This window comes from Euprymna scolopes, chromosome 39 (genome assembly GCF_053919585.1).
Source record: "Euprymna scolopes isolate OS-2025 chromosome 39, ASM5391958v1, whole genome shotgun sequence".
In the NCBI taxonomy this organism is placed as follows: domain Eukaryota; kingdom Metazoa; phylum Mollusca; class Cephalopoda; order Sepiida; family Sepiolidae; genus Euprymna; species Euprymna scolopes.
This window is the reverse complement of record NC_136520.1, coordinates 25,897,329-25,919,130: the sequence shown is the minus strand read 5'-3', so window position 1 is coordinate 25,919,130 and position 21,802 is coordinate 25,897,329. Positions and strand designations below refer to the sequence as shown.

General features: G+C 35.5%; 1 protein-coding gene across 5 annotated transcripts in view; it reads left to right on the top strand.

The window, feature by feature from the left end:
- The window catches only part of LOC145263682 (rho GTPase-activating protein 23-like), a 693,682-nt gene that overhangs the window by 444,166 nt on the left and 227,714 nt on the right, over positions 1 to 21,802 (top strand). For all 5 annotated transcript variants that reach the window (XM_080120564.1, XM_080120565.1, XM_080120567.1 and 2 more), the window contains one exon: positions 10,710 to 10,746. In XM_080120564.1, coding sequence (XP_079976690.1) covers positions 10,710 to 10,746 — 37 coding nt within the window. The remainder of the gene's footprint in view (positions 1 to 10,709; positions 10,747 to 21,802) is intronic.

Below are 21,802 nucleotides of genomic sequence, written 5' to 3'. Positions count from 1 at the left end.
GAGGAGCCACTGCTCAAAACAACGAGATATTATAAAAAGGCTGACTGGGAAGCCATCAGGGATCTCATGAGGGATGCCCCATCGCAAAATATCTTTTCACTTCCTGATGAACAGTGCGCAAATGAGACTGCTTAATGGTTCAAAACAGCAATTGGAGCACATGTTCCCACACGGAAATTTTATAGCAAGCCCCACTCTCTCCAATGGTTTACTTCTACTTGTGCAGCCGCTATCGGCCAAAGGCAGCATGCGTACCGCAGATTTAACCAACATAAGTCCAGTTCAAACAGGCAGAAGTATATAGAAGCTAGAAGTAACTGTAAGAAAGAAATAGCGACAGCTAAGAGAGAATTTACTGAAACCACCAAAAAACGCATCGAAGCACAGAAATTAGGAACCCGTGACTTCTGGAAAATCTACAACAGTGTAGTAATCCCCCCACTATCCAACTATCATGTGGTTGTTTGCTCTGCAACTGAGAAGGCTAACATGCTTGGCAGTCGGTTTGCCTCCAACTCCACACTGGACCCTGCCAACCATCCCCTCCCTGACTTTCCTTTGCGGACAACGCCACACTAGACGATCTGAAAATCACCCCTTCTCACGTGCATGCTATCATAAGAAATCTTGACACTGCAAAAGCATGTGGACCTGATTTCATCCCGGCTGTGCTATTTAAAAAGTGCTCCACCGAAGTAGCTCCAGTTCTCTCCAAACTTTACAACAAATGCTTCAATGAATCTTGCTTTCCTGCCTGCTGGAAAATTGCTTCTGTAGTACCAGTTTTCAAGAATTCTGGCGAAAGAACTAACCCAGTAAATTATCGCCCCATTAGCCTCCTCCCACTTTTCGCCAGCCTGATTGATGGTCGGTTTGTTTATGCGAATGAGTAGGACTTCAATGATTGGGAGGTGCAGGTTACAATGTGAGACGGCTAATATGGTGGTGTCTGTTATTAATATGTTTCTAAAATCATTTGGGGAGGTGTCAGGTGGTACAAGGTATTGGCAGATGAAGCTGTTAGGGGAAGACAGGTGACATGTTAGCTGGCGAGATATACTTGTTCTAGTCATGTCGATGTAAGAGTTGTTTCTGGGCACACATTCTCCTACAGAACATTTAAAAACATACAGGGCATTGTTAGTTTTTAGTAAATTGTCGCCGGGTGTACATTTATTACTTATTTAGTAAATGAGTTGCTTTAAATTTTTTATAATAAATAATGAATCTAAGTTTAGAAATTTTTTTTTGATGGTGGAAATGTGTGTGTTTCATACCTTCACAATCATCAGTGCAAGTAGTGATGATTGCCACTAGTTGAAATATTCAAACCCTGCCACGAAGCCAACTTTGACTTTTTTTTTATTTTTCTTAACCTTTTTCTTTTAGGGGGGGGGGGGCATCCAACCAAATGTCTGACATTTACCCCTATTTTAGTGACTCCAACCAAGAAATCTTTTCAGGATTCTAGCCGTCCCTTTCAGTGCAATCGTTTGTATTTCACTTGCACTTGGTTCACCGGGTATGCTTGCTGTGTACTTTTTAAAGTTCTTTTTCATAAGCCCAGTTGCTCCTATGATGACTGGTATAATTGAAACGTCTTTTAATTTCCAATTTCGTTTCATATCATACATAAGTCCCTGATAATTTGTTATCTTTTCCCTCTCAGCTCTGTTAAGCCCTGTATCATTGGGTACACTGACCTCTATTATGGTCTTTTTTTTTGTTTGCTCTGTCCTAAATCACTATATCTGGTTTAACAGCTGCATTTTCTAGATATGTAGCAGTAGGGATTATGTAGTCATAGTGAATGGTGTAGTTGTCATTCCCAACTGTTCGTTCGGGTATATGTTCTCAGGATTTCTTACTACACTGAATGTTGAGTTTCTTACATATCTTCCAGTGAAGGTATTTGCAAACTCCGTTATGGTGATCTGTATAATAACCATCTCCAAGTAGGACTTTGCAACTAGAAATCAGGTGGTCCACACTCTCAACCTCAGTGCTACAGAACCTGCATTTATTATTGTTGTTTAGACCACTCATCTTTTTGAAGGCATTCGTCATGAGGCCCTGGTCTTGTGCAGCCAATATCAACCTCTCTTGGTCGTAATGGAGGGATCCTCTTTTGAGCCAGTCCAGGGAACCATCCCTATCGATATATTCTTGGGATAGTTTAGTCTGTAGGTAGACAAATGCCTGAGAGAGACAGTATACTAGTCTTGACTAGTATCTGTGCGATTGTGTGTGTGTGTGTATATATATATATATACTTAATGCTCAGGTCATGTCATATGCTACTGGTACCATGTAACCCAGTACTACCTGCCTCATGGTTGGGTCACTGGCGACTAAACTGATTCCCCCACCAGACTTGTTTGGTTAGGAGGGTGGCTAGTCTCCCTGAAGGATTAAAAACAAGACCTTCCAAAGGGCGAATGAACTCTTTTTCAGGGTCAATAGCCAACTAGCACCGTGTGTGTTTGTGTATATGTATGTGTGTGTTGGGATGGAGAGGACTCCCGTAAGCCACGGTGAAGGCAAACTTACTAGAAGCAAATCTCTGATTTAAAAAAAAAAAAAGCGGGAGACAAGTACCCGCATAAGCTGGTCTGCAGTTTAACTTGTTGCTGGCTATCTTGCTCTTGCTTGTTGCTGGATCTCAACATTTTGAACCGAGAGAGAGATTTAGCTGTCGTACAAAGCTAAGACTCTGTAACATCATCTGTGTATAGATACTCTCTTAGGCATTTGTCTATTACAAATACAAATGTATTGAGCATCTTGAAAAATATATTGTTTATTTAGTTTTATACATTTGGACTGATTTAATATATATATATATATATATATATATATATATATATATATATATAACCATCTTTGAACGAGTAAAATTAATTATCCGAACTTAAGTTTTCCACCATTTTTATGTCCTGTGGCGATGGAAGTCAGTTTTTGGCTCATGGACTTTAAGTGTCTGAGGGAGTGGCACTCGTCTGACAAGACGTTGCAATCATCATCATCATCATATATATATATATATATATATATATATATATATATATATATATATATATATATATCACGATTTGTGTGCAAGGACAGCAACCAAGAAGAGATTTTGCTATCAGTTTTGAAAGCTGGCCTCATAACTCACCAAATCTTTACTCTGAACTTAGGTTCTCCCCCCACTCTCGTCAGACACATTTTCTAGGTTCCTTTTAGGGTTTATTTTATTTTATTTTTTCTTATATATTTGGCTTTTTAGAGAGAGAGAGAGAGAAAGGGTGAGAGAGAGAGACGCCACTTGGGCATGACATACTCTCCCATCTGTGTGCTGAAGATGGCTCCACTGGAGAAACATTTCTCTGTATACCCCCCCCCCCGCAAAAAAATAAAAGTAAATAAGATTGAAGAAGAAAAAAGGTCCAGCTGACTGCCTTCATTTCTCAAAATAAAACTATTCCCTTCACTAACTTTTGTTTTTCTTTTTAGTAGTTTTTGTGCATGATATAGTTTTACCAAAAGTATTTTACCAAATAACAACTGACTCATAAGGCTTTCAATTTCTATACTTAGACTTACGAAACTTAGCATTTATATATATATATATATATATATATATATATATATATATATATATATATATACACCAAGTGAAATTATATAAACTTCAGAAAAAAAACCTACGCAGATTAATCAACGTTTCGACAAAGTTATGAGATGAGTAACTTCGTCAGAACGTTGATTAATTTGCGTAGGTTTTTTTTCTGAAGTTTATATAATTTCACTTATAATAGCTTTACAAATGTATTGAGCATCTTGAAAAATATATTGTTTATTTAGTTTTATACATTTGGACTGATTTAATATATATATATATATATATATATATATATATATATATATATATAACCATCTTTGAACGAGTAAAATTAATTATCCGAACTTAAGTTTTCCACCATTTTTATGCCCTCTTACAGAGCTTAAAATCAAGATATAATGATATTGAACCTTATGTCTTACTATTCTAATTTGGATAAAAATTTATTACATCGTTTTGATTTTAGAAAATATCTAAAGTTTGTGGCTGAATTTAAGTCTTAAGAAGTTGAAATTCAAGGAATCTTGCTTAATTGGTGTCTAGACACAAAATTCAATGAAATTTTGGTACAATTAAATTTTGAAATGTTAGGTTTTGCTCATAGTATGTCCATTAAAAGTATTTTTAATGCTTCAAAGAAACTGATATTTTGGGAATATTTAATGATCAATGGCAGTTAAAATTTCCCAAAACTTTCAAAAAAATTTTGTGAAGAGCTTCCCTCCACCTCTTTTAACCCTTTTGCATAAAACTGAATTAAGCTAAATATAGTCCACATTGCAACTCCTTACGCCTAGCAGCTGTGTTTCAAAAATGATTAATAAACTAATTTAGCATACCCAACTTTTTAAAGATATATATTCCCAATAATGACATATATTGAATTTCTAAAATAGCTACATGGTAAACAGCCGATAATCCCCGTTTTCTGTTTTGCAATAAAAGTTACAGTTTCTTATTTATTTTTCATTGTTATTTTGTTGAATTGCCGTTTGTAATTGTAAATTTTCCAGCAGTAAGTCGGATTACGCAAGTGCTAAGTCGGCAATATGTTCAATTTAGTATTCATAGGAATTTTAATTGTATTATATATATCGGTTTCAATAGTATTTTATAGATTATTAGTGTTATATCTATTTCTAAAGTTGGGAAGTTCATGGCATTGAGGGTTAAATAAAAAACCTAATTTCACTGAGCGTTTCCACCACACAATCAACGTATGCACCTGAACTAATTTACATATTTATTTTCAAAATAACATCTCATTATTAGTTTTTGTTTGATTGTTTTCAGTTTTCAATTTATTATTACACTAGCGAGGGGTACCCGGCGTTGCCCGGGTGTTTTTCGGGGTATGTGAAAAAAACCCGAAGCGTTGACGACGCGCAGTTGAAAAATAGTAAAGTGTTTGAAAAAAAACAGATGCGCGTTTTTGATTGACGTGACGGCGATAGGTATTCAGCAGTTCTTTTGTGCGGGACAGTTTTGAATAAATGGGTTTGTTTGTTTTTAAAAACCCGCTCCCTCGTCTCGAAATGAAAGCTACAGTCTGATATGACGAAGTCGACATTGACCAAACTGGCTCTGGGCCTGTGATTAGAGTCGAGGTTTGCTTTTTTTATACCGAAAACCGAATGTAACGTGTGCCGATGCGGGAAATGTGGAATAATTAACGTTTGAAAGTCAATAAAATTAAATAGAGAGGCGAGCTCCGTGGGTAATTCGTAGATATTACAATTTATAGATGATATAAAAAGTTTTAAAAAGTTGTGAAGCGAGCAAACGCTTCTTTGAAAGAAGCCTTTCGTGGACATCGAGGAAAAGCGAACATACATACATACATACATACATTTTCGCTTTTATATTTATAGACTAGCGAGGGGTACCCGGCATTGCCCGGGTGTTTTTCGGGAGTATGTGAAAAAAAACAGGTGCCCGTGAAAAAAAAACGAAGCCTTCACGACGCGCAGTTGGAAAATAGTAAAGTGTTAAAAAAAAAATAGGTGCGCGTTTTTGATTGACATGACGGCGATAGGTATTCAGCAGTTACGATTTTGTGCGGGACAGTTTTGAATGAGGTGAATAAATCGGTTTTTTTGTTAAAAACCCGCTCCCCCGTCTGATATGACGAAGTCGACATTGACCAAACGTTCACTGGCTCTGGGTCTGTGATTAGAGTCGAGTTTCGCTTTTTTTATACCGAAAACCGAATGGTACAAGGGGTACCCGGCATTGCCCGGGTGTTTTTCGGGGTATGTGAAAAAAACCCGAAGCGTTGACGACGCCCAGTTGAAAAATAGTAAAGTGTTTGAAAAAAAACAGATGCGCGTTTTTGATTGACGTGACGGCGATAGGTATTCAGCAGTTCTTTTGTGCGGGACAGTTTTGAATAAATGGGTTTGTTTGTTTTTAAAAACCCGCTCCCTCGTCTCGAAATGAAAGCTACAGTCTGATATGACGAAGTCGACATTGACCAAACTGGCTCTGGGCCTGTGATTAGAGTCGAGGTTTGCTTTTTTTATACCGAAAACCGAATGTAACGTGTGCCGATGCGGGAAATGTGGAATAATTAACGTTTGAAAGTCAATAAAATTAAATAGAGAGGCGAGCTCCGTGGGTAATTCGTAGATATTACAATTTATAGATGATATAAAAAGTTTTAAAAAGTTGTGAAGCGAGCAAACGCTTCTTTGAAAGAAGCCTTTCGTGGACATCGAGGAAAAGCGAACATACATACATACATACATACATTTTCGCTTTTATATTTATAGACTAGCGAGGGGTACCCGGCATTGCCCGGGTGTTTTTCGGGAGTATGTGAAAAAAAACAGGTGCCCGTGAAAAAAAAACGAAGCCTTCACGACGCGCAGTTGGAAAATAGTAAAGTGTTAAAAAAAAAATAGGTGCGCGTTTTTGATTGACATGACGGCGATAGGTATTCAGCAGTTACGATTTTGTGCGGGACAGTTTTGAATGAGGTGAATAAATCGGTTTTTTTGTTAAAAACCCGCTCCCCCGTCTGATATGACGAAGTCGACATTGACCAAACGTTCACTGGCTCTGGGTCTGTGATTAGAGTCGAGTTTCGCTTTTTTTATACCGAAAACCGAATGGTACAAGGGGTACCCGGCATTGCCCGGGTGTTTTTCGGGGTATGTGAAAAAAACCCGAAGCGTTGACGACGCCCAGTTGGAAAATAGTAAAGTGTTTGAAAAAAAAAACAGGTGCGCGTTTTTGATTGACGTGACGGCGATAGGTATTCAGCAGTTCTTTTGTGCGGGACAGTTTTGAATAAATGGGTTTGTTTGTTTTTAAAAACCCACTCCCTGATGACGAAGTCGACATTGACCAAACTGGCTCTGGGCCTGTTGTATTTATTTGCTTCCCCACTAAGCAAATTAGGCACAAGGCCATTTTTTAATGTGGAGAGAGGGGGAGGGAAAAGGGGATCCAGCTCCCGAGAGGTGGGAAATGGGAGCTGGATAGTAACTGTGGTCTGTAGGGTGATCCCTACATTGACCAAGTTCAGATATGTGGGGTTACCCCCACATATGGTCTTTGCTAGTCATAGCTAGTCTTTGCTTGCAGCATCTGCCGGAACAGACACTACACCCTGATCCTGTCGCCCGGGCCGCCGAAGCTGGCGCCTGGGCCTGTGATTAGAGTTGAGTTTCGCTTTTTTTTTATACCGAAAACCAAATGTAACGCGTGCCGATGCGGGAAATGTGGAATAATTAACGTTTGAAAGTCAATAAAATTAGAGAGGCGAGCTCCGTGGGTAATTCGTAGATATTACAATTCATAGATGATATAAAAAGTTTTAAAAAGTTGTGAACCTAGCAAGCGTTTCTCTGAAAGAAGCCTTTCGTGGACATCGAGGAAAAGCGAACATACATACATTTTCGCTTTTATATATATATAGATGGCGTTCTATTTATGCTTATAGGTGTTCTACATTTTGGATAGAAAATTATCACTTGCAGTTTAAATTGTCCTTCTTGCACCATGTAAGCTTAATTTAAGGCTGGGATTGAGATCTAGTTTGAAATTGCAAATTATAAACGAAGCCCCTTCACCTTTCACACACACACACACAAACAAACAAACAAACAAAAAAATTAATTTCATTACATAAGTAAATTTCCCGGTAAAGCATTTTGGGTCATTTGTATATCAATCACTCATTTATTTTATAATAAATTAAAATCTAAAACTATGAAACTCTCTCTTCTCCTTTTCCTTTTTTTCTTCTTCCTTCTCTTTTTCCCTTTCTCTCTCTTCCTCACTTGCTCTCTCTCCCTCCCTCCTTCTTCCTCGCTCTCTCTCTTCCTTTGTCCTTCTTGCTCGCTTTCTCTCTCTCCCTCCCTCCCTCCTTCACACTCTCTCTCTCGCTCCCTCCCTCCTTCACGCTCTCTCTCTCTCCCTCCCTCCTTCTCTCTCCCTCCCTCCTTCTCTCTCTCTCTCCCTCCCTCCTTCTCTCTCTCTCTCCCTCCCTCCTTCTCTCTCTCTCTCTCTCCCTCCCTCCTTCTCTCTCTCCCTCCCTCTTTCTCTCTCTCTCTCCCTCCCTCTCTCTCTCTCCCTCCCTCCTTCTCTCTCTCTCTCCCTCCCTCCTTCTCTCTCTCGCTCCATCTCTCTCTCGCTCCCTCCCTCCTTTTCTCTCTCGCTCCCTCCCTCCTTTTCTCTCTCGCTCCCTCCCTCCTTTTCTCTCTCGCTCTCTCGCTCCTTCTCTCTCTCGCTCCCTCCCTCCTTCTCTCTCTCGCTCCCTCCCTCCTTCTCTCTCTCGCTCCCTCTCTCCTTCTCGCTCGCTATCTCTCGCTCCCTCCCTCCTTCTTGCTCACTCTCTCTCTCGCTCCCTCCCTTCTCGCTCTTTCTCTCTTTCTCCTTCTCTCTCTCGCTCCCTCCCTTCTTCTCTCTCTCGCTCCCTCCCTTCTTCTCGTTCTCTCTCTCTCGCTCCTTCCCTCCTTCTCGTACTCTCTCGCTCCTTCCCTCCTTCTCGTTCTCTCTCGCTCCTTCCCTCCTTCTCGTTCTCTCTCGCTCCTTCCCTCCTTCTCGTTCTCTCTCGCTCCTTCCCTCCTTCTCGTTCTCTCTCGCTCCTTCCCTCCTTCTCACTCTCTCTCCCTCCCTCCCTCTTTCTCGCTCTCTCTCTCCCTCCCTCCTTCTTGCTCGCTCGCTCGCTCTCTCTCTCTCTACCTGACTTCCTCCTCGTCACTCACTCTCTCCCTTCCTCCTCCCTTGCTCTATCTCCTCTTTCTCTTTCCTCACTCTCCTCACTCTGTCTCTCTCTCTGTCTCCTCACTCTCTCCTTGCTCTCTGTCTCTCTCTCTCCTCGCTGACTGCCTCTCTCTCTTCTTGCTCGCTGTCTCTCTCCGTCTGTCCCTTGCTCACTATCCTCGCTTGCTCTTTCTTCCTTCCTCATCTCTGCCTCCTTCTTCTCTCGCGCTCTCCCTCCTTCCGTCGTTGCTCTCTGTCTCTCATGCACTCCTTCCTTTCTCTTCCCTCTCTATCTCACTTTTCGCTCTCTCCTTCTCTTCTCCCTCTATCCTCTTATCTCCTTCTGCTTCACTTCTCTTCCTTCCTCTGTTTTTTCTTGTTTTTTTATGTCCTTCTATTGTTCTTTCCTTTTTTTCTCATTCATCTCTTCTTTCTACTTGCATCTGACTTTGCCTCTCTCCCTTTTTTTTCTACTTGCATCTTTTCTTTTTCTTTTTTTCTCATCACAATCCATTTTTTCTTTCTATATTCCTCTATTTATCTTTTTAACTAAGGGACTTTCAAAAACCTCTTGTCTATAAGTATTCCATGTCCATCCAACCTCGTTCCCATCACACATACACATTCTAAAGAACTTACTAAATAATCTAAAAGTATTAAACCTTTCTTATTTCTGTCTTTAGCTAACATCTAAACAGATTAATTTTATCAAACACTGAAAGGTTACCTCCCCCCCCTTTATCACACGCACAAGAAAAGAATATATAAATACATAAAACTTTTAAGTCACTTTTATAAATAACTAGAAAAATACCCATCCGTGAAATTTATTTCCTTACCGCTTTTCTGTCTCCCTACAAAGATTTAAAACAAGATGTAATCCTATCAAGCCTTATTTCTAGAATACTTATTCCAATTTTGATCAAAACTCAAAACCTCATTTTCATTCTAAAAATGTCTTAAATTTATGGCTTAATCTTAAATCGTTTGAAGAAACTTAACGAATCTTAATCAATGTCTGATGACTATGAATCAAATTCGATGCAAATCTGATGTAATTAAATTTTCAAATGGAAACTGATGTCCATATTTTGCTTCCTAAAAACGCTTTAAAATAATCAAAAGAAACTGAAATTTAGGAAATGTCCATTAATTGATGCCTAAAATTACATAAAAAATACACCCTTTTTACTGTAAAACAGAGACCATAGATAAACCTTGACAAAAAGTAAATATCGCCCACATTACAACTACTTAAACTTAGCTGTTGTTCTAAAATTCATAATGATCTTTTAATTAGTTTAGGAGTGAATCCTGTATATACAAATATATAAGCATTTACACCTAACTTTATATAAATCTAGACTAGTTGGTATACTCCTCTCAGGAAGGATTCATAATAAGACACACTTAAACCATTTATGAAGTTCAAAAAGCCAAGGTACTTTAAAGAAATAAAAAAAATATTTGTAAAAAATTACATAACTGAAGTTATGAGCTATGCAAAGAATGCTGTCACCAAACTCTATCAAAATGTTTGGTATGGTCTATCTTATTTTGGGATATCTAGGTCAAGGTCATAGGAAATGTAAATGTTACACTTCGATTCTGTTTATTTTAGAGACTCGCTACTTGGTCCATATTACAGCCAATGAAGTCCCTGCATTTTATATGAACTTGACCTTAACAAGTTTAGTCAAGTTTGGCATTTTTTTTTTTTTTTTTTTCAATTTACTTTATCAGAGGAAGCCATGCAGTTTCACGACTGATTATTCATGTTTAAAATATTTTGATTTTTTAAAAAATGTTTTTAATACTTTTTATGTTTAAAAATTATTGTTCGTGCTCGATCAAAACTTCATCGTTAATTTTTCTTTTCTTTTTTCCCCAGGATGGAGAAACCATAGTTGATGAAAATGATCCGGAAGGTAAGCATTTTTTTTTTTTCTTTTCCAGTTTAAAACTTAAAATTAATTTTGAAAACATTTCAAATGTATTGATTATTTATTTTGTCAACATGGAGACATGGCATAACAGGTAATAACGTTGATTAGCAATCAGTACAAAATGACAATACTCTGAAGGTTAAAGGTTCAATCCTTACTCCAGCATGACCATAGCTAAGATTGAACTCACTACACGAGTTTTGTAGTGTAATTCAAATTTGTTGCTAGCTAAATTTTTGATTCTTTGCCAAGGGTATTTTTATTGTGATGCCACCACTAGATGGGGTGCCTACCAGTCCAATCTACCCTTGAGAGAAGGATAGACCGCGCCAGTTTCTCAACCTGGTATTTTACTTTGCGGTACATATAGCGCCTCGCCTTCCCAAATGGTCACCCATCTGGTACTGGCCAGGTGGCCAGGCTCAATGTTGCTTAACTTTGGTGATCTGTCGAGAACCAGTGTGTCAACTTGATTGTGCTGTAATCCTTACTAAATAATTATTTTTATACCTACAGACACTAGTCTCATGCTTATGCAATCTTCAGTGTAGGAAGTGACTACATATTGCCTGAAGACGATTGAATGAATCAATCGAAAGTATTCATGAAAAATGGTACATAAAAATTGTGACTCCTACATACAACCATTTGACTAAAATACTTTAAAAAAAATAAATAAAATGAAAAAAATTTTGACTAGGTTCAAATCTCCTGACTGGCAGTGATTATTAAGCAAAAGCATTTGTTGTTGCTCAGCAATATTTTAGCTAATATATATGATAATATAAAAAACAAAATGCATTAAAAGAGAGGTCATAGATAAACCTCAACAAAAGGGTTCACTGTATGGACAGTAGATGTATATATTGTTATGGACCAGCTAAAAAATATAATGTAAGGAACATTCTATGTTTGGGAGTAAACAAAATATTTTTCCATGTTTAAAAGGGAGTAAAACAAAAAAAAATGTCCATCTCAAACTCTGCTTTGAATTTCAAAGAAGAAACACAACACGCTGAAGAAACAACAGTGACACAAAGGATTATATAAAAATAACATGTTTATTGGATGCGGATATGACGAAAAACAGTGGGCACAAGTAAGATTGTGTTGGGGAAAGGAAAATTGATTTGGGGTAATTGTATTTTCTTGGGGATGACAAAGGTGCAAACAAAATATCAAAGTACGTGTCTGAAGGAGACAATGCTCTGGTTTTGGGAAGAGAAGGGTTTAGGGGAGCAGAAAGAGTTCATCAATATAATACGGGTATAGAAAAAATGTTCTTGCTAAGGATGCGACAAAGTTTACATGAAATGGAAAAATTCAAGATTATTTAGCTTTTCGCAGATGTGTGTGTTTTTTTTTTTTAATTTTGATTTAAGTCTTAGTTGGGAATCCACAGTTGGCTTGCTGGTATTCAGTGGAAGTTTGGGTTTTGAAAAGATAATTATTTGCAGCAAAACCGAATCTGTCTGATGAAACCTCTTACCCCTCATTCATTCTCTAACATCCTAATATATCGGAAATGATGAGAACCTGCTGATTAATTATGATATGAAGGTCGTGTGAAACTAGTCATCTCAGATATGGGTTTTTCTGGCGTCGACTCTTAGGATGAATGTGTACGGTTTAAAGTTTTTGAAGTTGGTAATCCAACAATACACATTACTGGATACCAAAGTTACTCTTAAACTGGAAGACAAGTAATCAAATACCTTGTTAAGTACATTGACGGTAATTTGATACTTCATCAAAGATGGCGATTTCTGTTTTCTAAAAGGGATTATTATTTTTAAAAAGGGAAATTTAATTATAGCATTGCACCATTAAAGTTCTATTTCTTCATAATTTTGAATTTATATGAAAAATATATAGTTTTAGGCATATCCTTATTTAAAAAAAAAAACAAAAAAAAAGAGAGAGAGTAGTGTAAAACTATATCGATGACAAATAAGTTACATGGTCATCTGTTTCATTCCAGTAGGAAGTCATCAGGTTAAATGCAGGGTACTTAATATGAAATAGATAAAGATTATCAGCTGTTTTCTCTAACTCTATTAGAAATAAAAGAAAACACAGCAAAACAGAACAGTTATTAAATTTATTATTCTCCTGCACGCACGCACACATACTGCTGAATGTGAGTCATCAGTGTAGCACTTTTTTTTTTTTTTCAAGTCTACATAAACTTTCAACTTCTGCTTAACATTCACAGGAAACATGAATTGAAACAAATCCATAGAGGAAATTGCCAAGGTTGCTGCAAAGACGATGGGCTCCTTTTATCATGCTAGAAAATTACTCACACCAGAGAATATCCTATATCTTTACAACGCCACAATTTGTCCATTCATGGAGTATCGTTGCCACATCTGGTTGGTGTATCTACCACTAGTCTCTTACTCTTAGACAGGGCCCAAAAAAGAGTCTCCAATCTAACAGGTCTCACTTTATCGCCCAAACTCTAACCCCTGTTCCATCGCCACAATTTTGCATCCCTGTGCCTCTAACTAGCTGACAAGCAGCAAAATCCCACCTCTTCGCTGTTGAGGTCCCTAGATGCCAGAAAGCCTTCTACTTTAATAGTTTCTTACCTCAAACTGCTAGACTTTAGAATTCCTTTCCTGTTTCTTGCTTCTCTGATTGTACTAACATGCAGAAGTTCAATTGTAATGTTAAGACATCTCGCTGCTCAACACCCTTAACATCCATTGTTAGACATGTTCTCGAAGAGTACAAATAGTAACCCCTTATGGCGAAGTGGCAATATGCTTTGTTTGGAGAAAAAAATTATTTAACGACATGTTGACTTCCTATTCTGCCAGACAAGTTTTGTGCTGACTAAAACTGCCCATGTTTACATAAAACTTGCAATTCTGTAGCCTATAAACTCCAACTTGTTAAATAAATGTTATCTTAATTAATTGAGCAAAATCATCTAAATTCGTGGCAAAAAATAGATCGGTCGTTGCACAGTGAAGGCCAGGAAGAAAATATTTTCTGAATAAATTTTTAACGGTGCCAATTAATTGGCGGAAGATGTTACGTACTGTGAAAAATGATGACGAGATAATTTTTTCTTTTTCTCTTTTCAACTCCGAGTTTAGAAATGGTAATTTTCTTAATTAAAAAATATTACCTGAAATACACGTATCTACATAAAGTAGTAGATTGCAACTAGATTTTTAGTACATTAAAAATGAACAAAAGTTATAGCCTGTTGACTTAAAATTAGTATTTTATGCCAAATTGAAGATTGAATACGATTAAATTTGTGCTCATTTTGCATTAAATCCTAATTCATATTAATTCCTAACTGCATTGATATCATAATACTTATCACAGCAAAAGTCTATACAAAATTTTAGCCAGTTCAACCTAGTAGTTTCCAAAGAAAAAAAATGGAACAGACAGGCAGATAGACAGTATATATAAATATATATATAATATATATATAATATATATAAGAGAGAGACTAAAAGAAATATAATGTAGATTATATTAAAAAAAAAAAAAAACAATAAGTTAATTTATATCTGTCCGGTGTTGCCCGGATGTCTTTCTACTTTTTTTCTTTTTTGCTCATTAGTTTTTGCCCCGTTTTTTTTTTTTAAGAAAATATTTACATTATTTAAAATAGACATTCAAATAACGGATATGTTATCAAAAAAATTGTTTTCATAATATAATGGCTGGAATGTTTTACAAATTTTTAGAAATTAAAATCTCATAAATACTTTTGTATATTTTTTTTTCTTAAATTGACATATTAGAAAAACATTTCTTAATTGAATATGTTCCAAATTTCTTGGAGAATTGAGGCAGGAACATTGGTTTTCTTTCCATTGAATTGGTTGATGTTAATTAAAAAATAATTATATAATTAATTTTTTTGTAAGAAAATATGTACATTTTTAGAAAGTGTATTAAAAAAAAATTTTGTTTTTGCAATAAAATGGATAGTTTGCCTGAAAAAATGTTGAAATTGGCATCCTATGACTACTTAGTTCAACAAGATGCATTTGAAGAAGGTCGGAGGTTATATCGATCAAAACGTTGTTGAGAATGATATACATAAGAATAGTAGTCAGAATAAACCAGATAATACACATCTAAAAAATTTCGAAACTGAATAGATCTTGTTATTTTCTAAATTTTACCATTTTTTATTTTTCAATTTAGAATCTTATTTCAATGTGAAAGAATGTTTCGCTCTGCAAATTTCCTGAGTGTGATTAACGTTGTAATTTAAGTCGGAACTGCCTGAAAGCGAACACAAAGTTTGATTAAATTTCAACACAAGAATATATTATAGACAAAGACAAACTTGCGAATATTTACAAAAAAATCTAAATTGAATTTGGTTATAAGTGCGTGTTTTTTGCATTCTTTCACCTGTGAAGACAATTTTGCTAGTCAAGATGGCCGAATTGGTCATTCATCTGAAAACTTCAAAATGATATAAAAATAGGAAAATATTCATTTAAAGTTAAGTATTTCAAAGTTAAGGATTGTCGAAAATGCTATTTCAAAGTTAATAGTGACAGACTGATGAAAATCTTAAAACAGCAGAACAAGAAAAATGTTTGTGGACTGTTATCCTCATCTTCTACTTTTCGTTTCACGTTTCGGACAACTATTCCTTTGGCCTTCGTCAGGTGGTAAACCACAACAGGATAAGAATGCTGGGTCTCTTTATGTATCCTCAGTAATTACTGCCTTCCATAGTTGTTGTCATCTCACCATGTTTTGACCAACTAAGCCTCTGGCCGGCTTTGGGTAGGATTGAAACCGCTATTTTCAGACAATGCTCACCTGGGACTGTAAAGATTCATCGTCTCTATCCACTGCACTGTGGGCCTTGAAGGACAATCAAAGTTGAATTTTTTGGTTTTATATGTCCAAGTTTTTGTTTGTTCTTATCTGGTCTTCGATGGAAGGCCAGAGGAATAGTTGCCTGAAACGTTGTGAAACAACAACTATGAAGATAATAGTCTGCAAACAATAAATAAATTACTCCTTACTAAAAAGGAATGCAATAATAAAAATAAATAAATTACTCCTTACTAAAAAGGAATGCAATAATAAAAATAAGAAAAATGTTATTTCTAACCTAAGCACGAAAGACTGACGAAAATGCAATTTTAAACAATCATAACAAACAAAAATAGTATTTTAAACTTAAACACATGACAGATTGAAAAAAAAAAATGATTACAAAACAAAGCATGACAGGTTAATGAAAATTCTATTTTAAACTTAAGCAGTATAGACCAACAAAAATACTATTTGAAAGTTAACTAGTACATACCAATGAAAATACTATTTCAAACTTAAGCGGTACAAACAAGCAAAAATACCATTTCAAAGTTAAGCAGTACAAAAATGGCATTAAACTTCAGTGTGACTCAGACTAACAAAAAGATGAAATGGACGCATCTAAAATAAGATACGTCTGGTCACTTAAGAATAAAAAATGTTACTTTAAACTTAAAAATATTTTTAAATAACTTCAACGATCTTGAGTCAATCTCACCAAAATTTTAGCCACATATTCAATTGAGTGTGACACACTGAACTTTAGCATGACAGACTAATCGAATGACCAATAAAAAAAAAAAAAAAAAAAAACCATGTGAACGTCGATCTGAACACGATCCTTTGACCCGTGAATGCAATCAAGGTAGTCAGTGAAGCAGGACTGATTTTCTCAGGTAAGAATTAAAAAAAAAAAAAAAGTGAGCACAAATAATACAAAAAATAAGCGTTTCTTGCAATAAACGCAAATATCCTTCATTATTTATTTTTCTTTTCTTCTTTTTTTTTGGGGGGGGGGTGAGCATTTGTTTCAAAGAACCAGAGGAAATTAGTCTGCTTCCAGGCATCGCGATTCTTTCGGCATTTTCTGAACCTGTAAGATTGGAATTCTGGTTGAACGATTCTAAAAGAATTGTCTTCTGCAGGAGAAGAATTAATGATGGCGTTTTAGAAGTGGCAACGAATTGGGAAGTTTAAATATCTCTAACTAAAATAGTTAGAAAGCGTTATTGCCATTGTTGCAATATAAAAAGCACCCACCAACACTGGATGATAGATTATTATGTAGTTGGTCATGGTTCTACCACAAGAAAAATACTGGAAGTATGGTTATGGCTTCTTTCTTTACTCTTAAGTAATTGGTGTATATATATATATATATATATATATATATATATTATATATATATATATATATATGCAATTATTTTTATACCTAGTGTTTCATGCTTATGCAATCATCAGTGTAGGAAGTGATAATTACTGCCTATTTGTATCTTTTGTAAAATTTTAAAATATATATGTTAGTAAGTTACATTCCAATGACCAAATAACAGAAGCAGTCCACAATAGTATTTTTTGCTTATTTTATAATGTCAATTCAAAATCTTAAACATTTATTAAAAAGTGATATTCAGAGAAAAGACCCCCCCCCCCGATAAATATCAGTTTTTTCCAGTTTTTTAAATTTACAGTCTCCTGATTTTAAATATACTTTTTTATTATTATTACCTTTGTTTGTTTGATATTTGTTCGTCTCTGAAGAGTTGTATAATGGCAGAATGCACTATATTTTCCATCAGAACAAGGAAACGTATAAGAAAATAATAGAAAAATATATTCGCTCATATTTTAAGTAAAATGATTAAAAAAAAATATATACAAAAATTATGATTATGGACTTATTCTGTTCTTTGATTAATGTAATTTACCAGTAAATATGCTCTGAAGTCAGGAATATATCTTCATTGAGCTTATCAATATAATTATATATATTTTTGTATGAAGTCAAGAAATGTGTATATATACACATATGTGTGAATACATTACCAAAATCCTTTTTTTCATCTTAACTATATTAGCATCAAAACGGCTTATGCTTGGTTAATTTTGTGATGCAACACAATATTTTGAAATACCATAGATATAGTAATCTGCAAATAGCTAATAGGTATTTATTTTTCATATTTATGTTACAAAATGTTTCTTTAAAATGAATATACATTTCTAATTTTTATTACCAAAATTAATTAAAACAATTTAAAAGAAAAAGAATTTTATTTTCAAGGGAGATAATTTACATGAAAACTTTTATGAAATTGGTAAAACGTCTGATGTTACTGAGATGCTTAAAACTGATACTATCCTTTGATTTTAGCTAAAAAAAAAAAAAAAAGAACCCAGAAAACCATAAGAATTATTTTGTGTCTAGAAATCTATAATATAAATTTCACCTCTCCGTTTAAATGTATGTATGTATGTATATCTGCCTAAAACTTTTGGCAGAGTCGACGGATTTTCACGAGATAGGTACTGTTTTGGAGTTCGACTCTTCGGACGACAAATATCGAAAAATTGGCTAAAAACATTAATTCCTTCACCCTCAACCGGACACTTTTCTACAGGGAGGGGCTTGCTTTTTTGTCGCTATTCTCAAAAGTCATCCCTCTTTTCGATTGACTAGCCTTAATTTAAACCTTTTCCACTTCCGATTTGGCAATGGGTGCAACAGCAAAGACGTCACTTTTTTTTTTATTTTCATGTTTTTTTTCCTCCTTTTCGGTACGGGTTCGAGCCTGCCTGCATACTGCTTTTTTTTTTTTTTTTTTTTTTTTTTTTTTGCTCAAGACACACCTCCAAACACTCGGGCCGGACATCCAGGTTAGTTTTTAAATAAATGGAAAAAAAAACATGATTTACTCAAAATGCCTTTTAATGGTGAGGAATAGTGTAATATTGATTCTGTTGTCATAAACCATTCTTTCAGGAATTACTTCCCTTTTTTTTGGGGGGGGGGGTTGGAAGGGGGGAGGGCTCTCACAGGTTTTACATCCTCCTCTGAAAAGGGAGTAATATATTATCTCTCTGTTGTCATGAGACTAGGTTCCTTTTTTTTTTTTTTTTGCTGAGAAAGGGATGGGGGAGGGGGTTAATCTATTCTGTTCTCATGCTATCATACTTTCCCTTTTATGGTGGATACTTTTAAGTATTGTGTCCTTTTTGGACTGCTTAGTATCTGTTCTAATATTCTACCGGGGGGGGGTTGTGTAGAGCATGTTCGTTCATTATAATACCATACCCCTGACATTACCACCTCTCTTTTGGGGAGATAAATTCTCCTACGTTTTATTTGTCATCATTTTCCATGATGGATTTCTCCCAGGCATTATTTTATTTTAGGGAAAGGGGCAGTATAGTATATGTTTGTTCCTCATGATTCTATCCTCCCAGGAGTATCTTCTTTATTGGGGAGGGAAGATAATGTAGTATTTGTTCTGTTGATGTGTATTATCCTCGCAGATATTCGTTCCTTTTTTGGTGATTTGGAGGGAGAGGTCATGATACCATCCTCTCAATCATTACCTCCTTCTTTGGGGAGTCAGTATATATTTGTTCACCATGATGCCATCCTCATAGGTTAACAAAAATATGCGACCAGAGAAAACACATATTTTCTAGTAAATATCTATATTCGATTTTCATTACATGACTGGCCTCAAGTAAGACCAAAGGCTTATTGTTGCCTGATGATGTCTTTTTGGACTGAAACAGTAAATTTATGGACTAAAATAATCTATAAATAAATATAATGATTGCTAATTCTGGACAGAAGCTTGCCATCTCTTCAAGTTCATGTCGAGCATTCATGTGCACATAGATGGCACTTCAATCCAGCTTCATGCTTGCATAATCATTCACACGCATATGGTGGGGGAACTTCTTATGGGGGCACTTCTACTCGGATGGTTCCTTTTACTTCAGTTATAGTTCAAAAAAATTGTGTACCTTTGAATTTTTTGTCAAACCACTTGCTAACAATAATACTTGGGTAACTGGGTGGCAGCACATCCTCATAAAATTGTAGGTTTTGGCTAACATTGTATTATTTCAGATGGTTCACCAAACCAGCTTTAGATAAAAGAAATCTGCCAAAGATTGTGCATTTCAGTTTTAGTTAATAGCACGACCTGCGGATTCATTCTGCTTTCGAAGAAACTGCATGTTTAACACATTTTTTTCTCACACTTTTTCCATCCTTCTATGATTACTTTTCTCCAATTATTTCGATCCACAATTTGAACTTCCTAGTTATTCAGATCAATTTCCATCAACTTAAGATTATTCCTCAGTGCATCCTTGAACCTTTTTGCTAGTTTATGCAGCAGTTTCTTTCCTATGTTCACATAAAGCAGTTTTGGTATCCTTCCATCTCTCATCTTCACTGTGTCCAATCCAACACATTTGATTTTTTGATTATTTTCATTTCTATGCTATTATTGTTAGATTGTTCAAGGATGAGAGTGTCAGGAGGAAAGGACTTCCAACTGATGTTCATTATTTTATGGAGGCACTTTTGATGAACCCTTTCCAAAGCTTTAAGATGCCTTCGGTATGTCGTCTATGTTTCTGATGCAGCAGACAAGTCAGGACACATGCCTCATACTTACTGACCTTTGTCTTCACACTGATTCCTCTATCCTACCAGACACCAAAAAGCAGAGCTTGCCTGGGTTATCTTATGATTTATTTCAGCATCTAAAGTTCAATTCTACGCAGCAAACTACCAAGATATTTAATAGTTGGTTCCACACCAACTAGAAGTGAATACACAACAACAGTTTTCTTCAAACCAATGATCAGGCTGAAAGTTTTGCAAGCATTTAAGAATTTATCCATTGTTAACTGTATGTTCTCCTTGCAACAAGATCTTCATTTACGTACAACAACTCACAAATGATAACGTGAAAGGTTTTTGAATTTTCAATCAAATGTCAAAAATCGAACAGCCTTCCAGAGGCTCAAAAACACAAAGACACAAACATCATAGCCTTTAAAAGCATAAACAAGCATTGTGGTAAAATAAATTGAAAAAAGTGTGGATGCTGGTATGTCACCCTGCTTGATTCAATTGTTTACTGATATTGGTTCAGATAGTATACCATTATAGTTTATACCATTGTATACCATTATTGTTTATACCATTGTATACCATTATTGTTTATACTATTGTATACCATTATAGTTTATACTATTGTATACCATTATTGTTTATACCATTGTATACCATTATTGTTTATACCATTGTATACCATTATTGTTTATACCATTGTATACCATTATTGTTTATACCATTGTATACCATTATTGTTTATACCATTGTATACCATTATTGTTTATACCATTGTATATCATTTATGCTTACTCGGGCCTTCATGTTTTGGTGCAACTCTTTCAACATTTCCATAAAACGGACAGGACATCCAAGTTTGCCTTGAATAATCCAGAGTGCATCATGATTGATGGCATAGAAATCTTGGCATAACGATACCTGTTGCTCCTTGCATTTTTCCATTAATTGGCAAGCAGAGAAATCATGTCAACTGTCCTACAGTCGTTTCTGAACCTAAACTGGCTTCCAGGAATGATGAAGCATAAGCAGTTGATTCAACAGAATCTTTAGTCATCATATTCAGACTTCTGTCCTCTCCCTTTGTAAAGTGGTAGCATTATTGCATTTACCCAATATTGAGCAACATTACTACCATGCCATATGGCAAGAATGAGACTATGCACCACACTCTTTCTCTCTCGAGATATATATATATATATATATATATATAGGTAATTTGTGTGTGAGTTCATTCTCTATGGACTTTGAAACAACTGGACCAATCTTTTTTAAATATCACACAAATGTATTTTATGTGTTTAGGAGTGTTCTGAAATAGGTTTTGTATCGGAATGCTTCAGATAAGTATTGAAAAAATCCGATTAAAGAAGGAACAGTCAAATTTTGATCAAAGTTAACACTTATAAAGCCTAACATCACACGTGCATTTGGGAAATTTTATCACCGCACAAGCAGAAGAACCTGGTATAAAATCAACGGTAGATTCTTTAATAAGACAGAAGTGCATTCAAAATGAATGTTTCTATTTAGAGCACAATCGGACTATGATACTTGGATTTTTTTTTATTTTAAACTTTAAATCAAGCCATTA